Below are 12,650 nucleotides of genomic sequence, written 5' to 3'. Positions count from 1 at the left end.
TTTAACAGAATAATTCAACATACAGTACTTAAAATGCATACAAAAAATCTCCTGTTGCATTTGATAAGCTAAGAAATGGGTGGTAAGAAGTGTTTGTGAAAACTGAAAATAGTCACCAGTATAGTTTATTGGACATACTATAAATGACTGGTTTCCACATGAAGCAACTGAAACACTTTTGAAGGTTGCAGATAAATACTTAGCTGAAAAGTACTTTGACAGTTCTGCTTACAATATTTTGTCATATTGTTGCCTTGACTTGTCACATTGTTTTCAAACAATAAGAAAAACTTGTTTCCTAAAGATCAAAAAAACATGCATGATCCTTTTCCAAAAGCATGTCTTATTTTCAGGATAAAATTTGTTTCAACTCTATTACTATTGTTTTTCTTCCAAATTTTTTTCCATGAGTGGGAGATGATGATGACAGAGAAAAGGAAATAGGCTGCTTTTTATATATTCTAGTACAGTATCTTGCCTTTAGCATTTAATTCTGACTGGGGGCTGGTTGACAAAGTGTTTGGTCTATGTGGAGAACCTTTTGACTTTTCGTCTTTAAGCAAGAACCCTGAAAAATTCTCCCAAGGTTTGGCCATCATTAGTAATGCAGGGTTACTATTGGAATAAAATGTTACCGCTTTTCCCTTGCAAGCAAAGTATGAGTAAATCCTGAGATCTTTGAATAAGCTCCCCAAGGAATTTAGAATTTTGAAGTATCATTCCAATGGGATTTCTCAGGCTCAGTGCACTTTATAAAATGAGTGCAAGAGTTTAAGGTCTTTGATGAATGTGAATTCTTGGATAAACAAAACTAATAGTTCTTAGCTAGCTCAAGGAGATTTCTTGCTTTATTCTAACTTCATGGTTATTACATTTTCTTGTTTCATGTGATACAAAAAGCGCCCCAAAGCCTATTTTGCCAAAAGAGATTAAGAACTTTCTGTGCTATTGTTACTTTACTGCAAATTGGAATTGTTACAATATTAATGTAATCATAATTTTGCTGACATTATTGCACAATTTCATTCTAGGAACTAATTTTCAACTATTTCAAAACTGGGTTTTATTCTTTACAATTCTTGACTCAATATTTCTCCTAGGCAGATCTTTAAGTCATTTCCTCTCTGTGCAAAAATACCTTGGTGTCTGGATCTGTATTACACTGATACTATTAAACATTTAAATTACTTCCATGTGCATGTGATTTTGCAAAGCATTATTGGTGTCCTGATAGGTAATCAGTTGGCCCAGGCAACATTAGCTTTCCATTTGCAAGAAGTCTAAAATCTAAACAGGGTGGACTGAACTTTTGCCTAAATTTATTTCCTAATGATGTGGTTAAGCACATTGTTATGCTTACTCCTGGCTGTGTAACCCAGCTAGGTTGCAGTATCCAAAGATTACAGTATGGGTAGGGAACATTTGGGTAGCTAAGGACAAGTTCAAATTGACATAATAAATAAATAATTTCAAAAGGAGGATATTATTTCTAAAGATGGTTCATGAAACCATTTCCATAAGAATTCTTAGGGTGAATCTCAGGCAGTAGGTTTTGGAGAAAACAGCTTTACCAAGAAACAACAACAAAAAAGGTGTAGCAAAGTGCACATTTCATAAGCATTTGTTAAGGAAATATGGCTGGTACCTTGTGGTCCTTTCCACAAATGTGTTATTTGCAACGTGTTTGCTTCCTAACTAACTCATAGCAGGATTGTTAAGGGACATGATCTCTGTGTAGATGTTCAGCTTGAAAGAAATAAGAAAAAGCTGCAAGAGAACTAACGAGGAGGAGGAGAATTGCTAGTTATTATAATCTCACCAGGATTAAAGGCATCAACTCCGAAACAATTTAAAGGGGAAAATTGTGCACCTTGTCATAGTGATATTAAGAAAAGGAAAACATCCTTGGGGTATTTGGTTTTGTTTTAACAAATTTAACTGCCTACCATGCTAAAGAGGGTAAAAAATATTGCATTTATATTGTGAGCCCTGCTCTCCCATTTCTGCTTCATACCTCTTTCAGTAATATTGACTGGATTCATACAACACTTTAACCAATAAATAACCACATATTATTCTTGCAGGTTGTGGGAACTCAGCCCCTATAGTTCATTGGATTATGCAAATCCAGAACATTGGATTAACTGTGCAAACCATGGTTATTTTAATCATGGATAAGTATGTCATGCTAACAAAAACTACTGTGAACTTCTATATTCCCCTGTTTCTGCTGAGATTGTGAACATCCAAGCTAAGCAATAAAGTGAAGGGATAATATTTCAAGGAATATCTTAAAAATATATCATCTGCACAAAATGTCATTTTATACATATGTGTATGTATATATATATATATTTGGCAATGAGAAATAATATATTTCTGCCTTATAATTTAAGCAATTGATGGAGGGAGGCAGGAGAAAGAATAATGGTAATTTTTTGTTGTTTTTGGTGCCTTCTAGTCAGTCTTGACTCCTGGCAACTGCCTGGACAAGTCGCTGCAGTTTTCTTGGCAAGATTTGCAGAAGTGGTTTGCCATTTCCTTCTTCCTGGGGCTGAGAGAGAATGACTGGCCCAAGGTCACCCAGCTGGCTTTGTGCCTAAGGTGAACTAGAACTTACGGTCACCCAATTTCTAGCCTGGTGCCTTAGCTACTACACCAAAGTGGCTCTCAATAATGGTAATACAGGTAGTCCATGCATAACTAGCACAATTGGGACCAGAATTTTGGTTGCTAAGTGAAGCGGTCATTAAGCAAATCCAACCCTATTTTATAACCTTTTTTGCAGTGGCCATTAAGTAGATCACCATGGTGTTAAGCGAACCATGTGCTCATTAAGTGAATCACGTGGTTCCCCATTGATTTTGCTGGCCAGAAGCTGGCCACGAAGGTTGAAAATGGTGATTACGTGACCATGGGATCCTGCAACAGTCATAAATGCGAACCGGTTGCCAAGTGCCCAAATCATGATCACGTGATGGCGGGAATGCTGTCACAGCCGTAAGTGCGAGGACAAGGCGCAAGTCAGTTTTTCCAGTACTGTCGTAGGTCTGAACCATCACTAAGCTAGTGGTTGTTAAGTGAGGATTACCTGTAGTAAAGAGTAACTCAGAAGGTTTATGGGCACACTAAATGTTTGCTATAAGAGATTCATTTTGCTTTTTCCTAATAAATTTCCAAACTTTGTCAAAATTCATTTATTATATATTATAAACACTTCTATACTGCCCAGTTCGAAGATTTTGTATGTGGTATGAGAATGCTAGCTTATTTTATCTTACTCCTGTTGGATGGAAGTTAATTCATTCTTCATGCTATACATTCCATGTGAATGACTAGTCCACCTGTGCTCATATGCAAGTATACACAGAGTTTACTTCATCTCTTCTACAGCTTGCAAAATGCAGGATTAAATACTGTTGTCAGTGCAATTACTAAGCACGTGGCTTTTTTCCGTGGAACTCAAAGACTGTCATATACATTTATTACTCCTACCATTTCTCTCTCTTCTTGTTGGATACTGAGAATATGTATTAAGTTACTATATAATGTTTCTCTTCTTAGTTATTATTTTCCTGCATGACAGGGATTTAATTATTGCAATGCAGTTCTTAAACAGAATCTTGACGAGATATGTGGGATGGATTTAGACTGTTAATACCTTCTCCACTTAAAAAAAGTGCTGTTAATTTTCTGCCACAACGTGATCTGGGATTCTTTTATGGGATCTGCTTTACTTTCTGCAATCTGCTTTTGCCCACTAATAAATACTCTTGTAATACTTTTAACAGGGTGCTCATATATTCTTCTGTGAAACCAATGTATTGCTATGTGGAATCATTGATAAAAATGTCATACCTTTTATTCTTAGTTTGATATCCTGATTATCTACTTTGGCAGATGAAACTTTGGTTACAAATCTCATTTTAAAAAATACTGCGCTTATAGTAAGATTTCTGCCCCAAAGGCCATTCATACAGTTTATAATAAACATAAGGTAATAAAAACAAAGTTAGCTGCTTAAGCAGTGTCTGAGGACAAGTAAAAGGAATGTTGCTAAATTCAATAAAGATCTAGCGTCCATAGAATTGTATGTATCTCATGTTAAACAACAGGGTTTATAAACCTTAATTATTTTTAGTTTTGTACAGTATTATAACATAGTGGAAGGGTACAAAGTGAGAGAAATTCAGCAAAATTCCTAATGTGAAATGAGAAATTCCTCATTTATTTGACATGATTAAAATATGGCATTTTCTGGATTCCTGGTAACTTGATCATTACGTTACACAGCACTGAACATAATACATTGAGAATTTTTAATAACAGTTTTAAATATTATGTAGCTTTGTTTGGAATGTTTACTAAGCCAGAAAATAGATGACACCATTTTCTCCCAGCCTTGGTTAGGGGATCCAAAAACCCTCACTTTGGGTTGGATCCAGTGAAATATGAACAGAATATGATAATGTAATTTTCCATCCTCCGATTGTGTTGCCCATTAAACTTAAGGTAGGAGGAAAATAGCTAAATTCTTTGTGATCTAACACACACAAATAAAGAGGTCTGCTCAGGTTTCTGGCAGCTCAAAAAGGAATGGATAAGATACTATACCAACCTAACCTACCTCCATGGCCATATTACCTGGGGATGATGCAAAAAATAACCTATATAAATATTAACAGAGTTATTTTGTCTTTCAGAAGTTATGTTAAACTTCTGAAAGACAAAATAAGCAAAATGATTGGTTCATACCTACATTTCACTGTTCTATATTTTTAATTTCTAGTATCTAATTTCACCCAGAAGATTTTAGGGAAGGGTTGGATTCTTCCTGTATTTGTTCATGAAGATAGCGATTTTTACTGTTTGATCTTGAAAACTTAGTCCTCAAATATAATTCTGTAAATAACGATTTTTTTGTGGGTCAGAACAGAAGAGTGTTAAACTCTCTTTTAGTAGGGACTAAAGGTCAAACTACATTTTGTCTTAAATGCATATGCTTAAGAATGCATTTATACTGGATGCTCCCACCTCCAAAAAGTATAGGAGTTTGATCTATATTGGTACTATGAGAAAGTAAGTTACCTCTTATGTCCTTTAATTATTATTATTATTTTGTCCTTTGCCATTTTTTCCGTCAAAAATCCCATCAAACTACTATTTCTCTCCAAAATATAATTGACTGAAAATTGCACATTTTGGGGCTAACCCACTTCTGTGTGGGTATAATTCTCAATGAGAAAATAACACAAATAAGAACATTTTTACTAAACTCTGTGCTGTTGTCTAAACTGTAAGCTGCTTTTGCACACGTGCCACACTACAGAAATATGTGCTTGGTATAATATACACCTTTATCCCTGAATTTCGTTGCAAATTTGTAGAACAGATTAGACACTGATTTGTGAAATAAAAACCAAGAATTTGACCTATTTTTTCAATTTATCCAATTCTAGATCATAATTGTGAATATATTTGGGGATCCTACAATTAAGAAAAATGAATTAAACTGGAGAGGACCATCTTAAAAATAAACCCAAGACAATCCTACAGGTTACCAGAATGACAGGATAGAAAGATGATAAAAATGAATGTGGAAAAAGTAGAAGAGAAGGTCTTGCAGACACCTTTAATCATCAGGGACGAAAATGGCAACAGGTGTGTTAGTAACACCATTGGGTCACCCTCTTTGAATGGAAGCACTGTTAGTCATCCTCACCAAGGAGTAGAACATGAAGGCTGTAAAATATTTAAAGATACGGGTGGGCTCAAAAACACTGCTTCAGGTCAGTGCGCTGAAGAGCAAGACTTGCAAAAAGCTGCCAGTGATTATATTTGCATGGGGACTTCAGACCTGAAAGCCATGCAGGACTCTTCAAAGGAACATTTTTACATGTATGCCTTGAATCAGACTTTCCTGGAGCCAGAGAGCTGTGGCAAAGAAAGCCTTGCAAGAAAAATCTTTCAGAATTACGGTACTGGGGAATCTATGCCTTACGGCCAGGCAGATCTCATGAATTTAATGCCCCTTGCCTCCCAGGAAAGAAGCGCTATTGAAATCCAATATGCATTAGGCAGTGCCCATATGGATCAGGAAGATGCTAGTACAAATGAATCTTTAATTACAATGATAAATTTGGGGGATACAATAACTAAGTGTTATGAGGTGGCATGTGTTCCTGTCTCTTCTGGGGAAATGGGTGAAACTTTCACCTGTGGATACCACACTGGCTCTCCTAACCTAGAAGCTTTTGTCAGTTCAAAGGTACCAGATATATATCTGGATAAGGGTGGTCAGCCTATTCCCCCTTCACTGGCAGGAGATGAGCTCACCAATTATATTGATTTAGTTTCGCAGAATAACGTGCAGCCTGTAAAGCAAGGACAGCAGGATGCTGGTTCTTGCAGTAAGCGCTTACCGGAACCAGAACAGTTCAATATGTGCAAAGACAAACATAAGAAACATATGCATAGCACTCCTGAACAAGATGAAAATAAATGGCCAGCTGGGGCTAGGGTAGAAGACGACATAAATGGTCTTTGCCCTTTAGCCATGGAAAGCTTTGATGAGAATTCCGAACAGGAATTTCATGACAATGAAGTAATCTTGACCAAAGTACAGAATCTTTCCAAAGGAGATGAGGCCTTGCTGAAGGGACCTGATGAAATGTCTGAGCAAATACAAAACGATATACCAAAGCTGGAAAGAGCTGCTCTGTCTGAGCACAACTACCAAGGAACCTTTGTTATTTATAGCTCCCCGGCGGATGAACATACCTTGACTTCTCCTCCCACTGCAGGGTTGAAAAATGCAACTTTTGCTGTATTTTCCATGCCAGATGCTGCTGCTGATGGATCTAAACCTGGAAAGAATGCTCCCTTGGTAAAAGACCACCCCAGGAGCCCTTCACTTAAAAGTAATTCTGAACGAATTGTAGTTAAATCAACAAAGAGATCTCCTCTTACAGCTACTATAACCAAAGCTAGGAAAGCAGAAATAGTGAGCTTTCCAAAACCAAACTTTAAAAACATTAAGCCAAAAGTTGTGTCCAGGCCTGTGTCACAATCTAAGGACAGTGCTGCTCTAAAAGCAACTCCAAGATCTCCTCAGCTATCTACTGCTTCCTCCTCTTCATTGTCTTCCTCACCAAAGCAACCCTCATCTTTCTTTGCAGCACTGAGGAAAAAAACTGACTTGGATAAAGGCACCAAAGCAGAAACACCAGTGAATAAGACGCATAAGCAACATTTTAATAAACACCTTCCTAGCCAAGGTGTGCATGCTCCAACTCATTCTGAAAGTGTTTCTCAAAAGGTTCCAAAATCGGTGTCGAAGCAGAATGTGGATCAGGTTGACAGAGCAAAGCATCTTAGCCCAGCATGCTTCCCTGTGGCTGTAATGTGCGCTCAGAACAATGGTGGTCCACCAAGTGACAGAATGGATAGTGCAGAAACTTGGATTCAGCCTTGGGCTGGGAGTAGCTGCCAGAGAGCTCAAGAAAATAAGCATTCTAATGACTATACAAGGATTCCAACCGAGACATCTACCCAGGAGGTAACAAACAATGCCCATGGACTAGAGCAGCTTTCTTTGGTAAGGTTTTATATATATATATTCATTCTTAACCCTATCTTCAAGGCCTGTTTTTCACTGATCGTATGTTCCTGAACTGAAAACCTCTTTATTTCTGAGGATATGATGGTTGCAACCTTGGTTTTATAAGCTGAAGGGGGAAAACCATATTATTCTCTGAATAGTATTTATTACAAATATTGGCAATGTTGGTTTGGTTTTTTAATATAATTTTATTGAAAGTTTTTATATAATTAAAAGATAAACAAGAACAAATGTATAAAAGAAAATTAGAAAAAGAAAAAAGAAAAAGTGCTAGAAATAGAGAAAAAGAAAAAAGAAACAATAGTTAAAGAGCCAGCTTCCAATCTTCCTTACAACAGTTACAAACTTTTATCATTTCTCCCCCTTTAGAACTATATTATATAGTTCCCTTCTTCCAATATTCAGTCCATTTTAACAGCAAATCCAGAAATGACCAGTTCATTTTTACCCATTTTCAGCAAAAAGTCCATAAAAGATTTCCGGTATTTTATAAAAGCGCTTATTGTTTTTTCCCTAATCAAATAGTTCAATTTTGCCATCTCTGCAAGTTCCACCAGCATCACAATCCACTCCTCCATTGTGGGTGCATCTGTATTTTTCCATCTTTGTGCATACAGTAGTGTTGCTGCAGTTACCGTATATAAAACCAATCGCTCCTGAGTTCTTTCTGATCGTATATCCAAAAGCCCTAATAAATTCTGGTTTCATCTGAATATTAGTTTTTAAGATTTGTTGCATCATCATATGTATTTGTGTCCAATACTTTTTCGCTTTTTCATGTGTCCACTATGCAATGTCAGTTTGTAACTTGATAGCTACAAGCTACGTAGGGTTATCTGCTGGCTGTTTCTATTCTAAACACTGAAGGGAAAGTGTCACACAAAACTCTCAGACTAGTCGGTATCTCTTCCTTGAGGCAGAGCAGTTCTTTTATCTTTTTTATTGAGCCTTGTGCTGTGAAATTACATCCTATTAAAGATATGGTATGTCCACCCACTAAAGGCCTACTACAAAAGAGCTAGTTTGTTTACAGTTTGAATCTAATCTAATCCTATTGTAATCTATTTATGGCTGAACGTGGGCTGTTTTAAGAATGCAATTAATACAATGTAGGGCTGGAAAAGAACATTTCTTGGCTTTCAGTTCAGCGTTAACACGATTTCTTATTCTGCAAATCCTGTTGTCTTGAAAGAAGCAATATTATGAGTAAATAATGTTGCTTTATCAAATACTGAGTTGGTAATTTGCAAGAACTGATTTCAGTGAGAATTTTTAGCAAGCTTCTAGCAAACTTGCTGAATCTAGTTAAAAAGTATGTGGATGAGTCCATCTTAAATATTGGTATAAAACTCATAGAGTGCCAGTACTACAACCTTAATATTGGTATTTAATAACATTTAAAACTTCTGTATACACATTCACAACTTCGATTTCCAGCAGGGTTTACCCCTGAACTCTTTGATTGCTTCTACTCTGACTGCTGAGCTCGAAGCCCCTTGGGTCTCCAAGAACAGTTGAGATTTCATGGGAGAAACTGTTCTTTCACTCCAACTATCTTTTGGAGGAAGGAGAAACGTTTCAGAGTGACTAGTGATGTTTTCTTCTCCTTGGAAGCTTAGGATAAAATGAGCTATAACTTTGCTCTTCTCAGAAGGAGTTGGCGAGCTCTGACTTTGTGCTGGATCTTGAAGAAGGTGGAAGTGCTGCGAATTATTCCATTGCTTCTCCAAAGTTTTAAGTACATCCAAGGAAATTTTTGGCAAGTCAGGGAAAAGGCTTCTTACCACAAATAGTTAACCACATTAGATCATTTGTCACAAGAACTTTTTCATACCCCAAAGTAATTTAAAAAAAACAAGCCACAATTAGCAATTAAGTGCCAGAAATAATGTTGCAATCTTATGACCATACAGTAGTTGCTTGCTCTGCTTAAACAAGAATACAGGGATAACTATCATTAAAAAAAAAGTTTCTACAGAGTGGAAAATTTGAGGCAGACCTTTCTAGCACATATAATCAATTGAATGATTTTTCATTAGCAGTGGTGATTTTGTGCTCTGCATTATAATAAGGGCAAAAATATATATGCTCCTAGACTTACTCTCCTTATCTCCTCTTTGTTTTTTCCATATGACATTAAATCATACAGGTTTCTTTGTCTAAAGCAGAGACAGCACAAGGGCAAAGTTTTCCCAAAGGCAGTCCTGTTGCTGTAAGGAGTGTACCACCATCTAAAATTGCATTCCATTCTAGGAGAGGAAGTGGGAGTAAAAATACTCATGCGACTAAACTTTCATCTACTCAAAGACTAATTTTATCATCAGACTCTGGTGAGGAACATTTTTATCTGTTTTCTTCTTTGTGCAGAATACATGACAACAGTGTGTTCCAATCAGTATGAGTTTGAAAAATATATTCACTAAAATTTAACTGAATGTCAGTGTTATCCCTAACAAATTCCTGTGTGTCCTGTTAATGATCTAGTTGCAATTGTGTGGACTCTGGTTTGGGTATAAATTGTGTTATATCACATTGTACTAAGCCATGATTTGTTTTAATCGTTGCGAGGACAAGCCATTGAGCTGGCATGCCCATTATAGTTGAGCTGATTATATTGTCAGAACTGGGATATGATTCCAGATTAGGCTGGAGGACAGAAAAAAAAGCATGTAAGCACTGTTGGCCACCCTTTTGAAAAACCTGGCATTTATGTTAAATAGTTACAGTATATGTAGTTGATTTTCTTGGTTTTATTTATTTATTTATCATATTTCTTCACCATCCATCTCGTAGAGCAACGAATCTTTTATTTCAGTAAACCAGCAACTCTCAAATTGCATGAATAATCAATAGAATTTGGGGATCTGTAATTCCAAATCGCTTTTACTCGTTTAGTGAATTGGGATCAGGAATTTTAACTCTCTGTTCCAGGATTCATGGTTGCATGGTTGTATCAGTGATGGTTTTAGAAGCAATAGAACTGTCCCTTTCTAGGGCCAGGTTGCAGGTGTTTTGCTGAAACCACAGTGTCCGGGAAAGGGGTTAAATTAAATTCTGTCCGCTTGAAACCTGCCAGGAAAATCCAGGGCTCTATTTTTAAAAAAGTTAAATAAAAACCCATGTTAAATCCGTACATACCTATCATGTAATTTGGCTGCTAGGAGGTTGTATTGTTCAGGAGGCATAATGTTTAGTGTGGGAGCAAGTAATACAAATAAATGTTATAGAAAGACTGGCAGTGGGAACTGAAAATATAACTTCTTTATTTAAGTCTAGACACTAAACTAGACCTTTACCAAAACTTCTGCTAACTCATTTGGAGTATCTTTTATTTCAGTAAACCAGCAACTCTCAAATTGCATGAATAATCAATAGAATTTGGGGATCTGTAATTCCAAATTGCTCTGGAGGAGACCTAGTCAGGGAAGGTTGATGTCACCTGCCCTGCTTATCCTGTATATTTAACTTTACTGTGAATTTTTTTTCTTGTTTGATAATATCAAGCTAACATGATCAACAGGTGGTGAGATCAAGCTGGGAAGTAGTGGTTAGTTCCAGCTGATGAACTTCTCTACTGAGAAAATGATTTGAAGCTGGCTTCCCTGCAGTTATGAACAACAGACTAGCCCAGCATACCAAGATGGTGCTTCACAATGTTGTGTGGGTGTTTGAAGTCTGAGCCAGGACAATATACTGGGAAGACTATCATCTAAAACATGCCCATTTTGAAAGCCCACTAAGTAATTTTTCAGTACTTTGGCTGTTGTATCTTTGAAGTGGATTCAGTTGTTAGCTTATCTACCTGAATATCTGGACATAAGAGTTCTTGTGTTCGTTCACAATAAATATTGCTATTTTCTTCCTCCCTAGTTTTCTAACCATTATTAACTAGATGGTTGGCCTGGACATGAAAAGCATAACTTTGAAAACATGTCATCATTTTAAAAGTATGCTAATGACTTGTTATCTAGAAAAACCTGTTTTAATTGGTCTGGTTTTCCCACCCTCTGTAAAATGGGAAGCAATCCAAAACAATGTGCCTCTTTCATGTTCAGACATGCTGTCTCTGTTTATTTTCGTACCCCAAGCTTTGGTGTAATGTCTTTAAGTAGCCAGTTTAACTCTCCTATTCATAAAAATGGCTTAGTGGGAGGTAAGCATAGAAAATAAAAAAACTCAACTGTAACCTTAGCTTTTTGTACCCTACTGTACAAAAACAAAACCCACATTAGTTTATAATGTATGTGCTCCATGCAATTTTATATTACTTTCTTCTTTTTAAGAAGAGGAGAGAAAGATACTGATCTTAAAGAACAGGGGTAGTACGTATCATGTTTTGCATCTGTGGCATTTGCAATAATAAATTTGAGAGTTTGAAATGGGTTATCTTTTAGGCTTTGGCTCTTACTGAGAAAATGGTATGTGCCCCACTCTTTATAGTGTTTCAGACTGTTCATAGCTATTATATGGATGTCTCCCACTTAATCTAATAGACCTTGCTAGATTACTGCCTTCAATTTTTCTGGCCGCTTTTGGTCCACCACTCTTTTGAGAGCTGCAGAATCTCTTTGGAGTATAAATGATAGGCATTTTTAGTGGCTGATGATTGTTTGTGCAAGTTCATCTCTATAGACTCTTTCTAAATCTACAGATAAGGGATGATTTCATTTTTCCAATTTTAAAGCCAGTTAATATAGCAACAGGCAAACATTTTTCTCATTATAATACAGGTGGCATTCTAAGTGGTTGGTCAAGGTTATGTTTTTAGTGAACATAATAATTCTTGGAGAAGAGAGAGAGCCATTCACAGGTCTAGATCTCTTTGATAGAAAGCTCAGCCAAGGAATCTAAATGCCTCCTTTTAATACTAATAGAGAGTGGATGAAAGTTCAAGATCTCAGTTGTGCAGCACCGTATTCATTGGCTCCATGTTTTTGTGCTTTAAGGCATGGGGGCTGAACAAATATCTCTGCTGCCTCTCAGCAGTGCTCAGATACAGCTTGCTAAGTGTTAAAAGACCGCTAGTTCC

At 36.6% G+C, this 12,650-nt stretch overlaps 1 protein-coding gene across 2 annotated transcripts in view; it reads left to right on the top strand.

Moving 5' to 3' along the window:
• Window positions 1-12,650, top strand: part of MTUS1 (microtubule associated scaffold protein 1) — a 98,135-nt gene that overhangs the window by 17,570 nt on the left and 67,915 nt on the right. For both annotated transcript variants that reach the window (XM_063310467.1, XM_063310466.1), the window contains exons 2-3: window positions 5,460-7,597; window positions 9,771-9,951. In XM_063310467.1, coding sequence (XP_063166537.1) covers window positions 5,582-7,597; window positions 9,771-9,951 — 2,197 coding nt within the window. In that variant the 5' untranslated portion in view covers window positions 5,460-5,581. The remainder of the gene's footprint in view (window positions 1-5,459; window positions 7,598-9,770; window positions 9,952-12,650) is intronic.

This window comes from Candoia aspera, chromosome 8, assembly GCF_035149785.1.
Source record: "Candoia aspera isolate rCanAsp1 chromosome 8, rCanAsp1.hap2, whole genome shotgun sequence".
Classification (NCBI taxonomy): Eukaryota; Metazoa; Chordata; class Lepidosauria; order Squamata; family Boidae; genus Candoia; species Candoia aspera.
The sequence above is the reverse complement of the archived record's forward strand: the minus strand, read 5'-3'. Positions and strand labels throughout refer to the sequence as shown.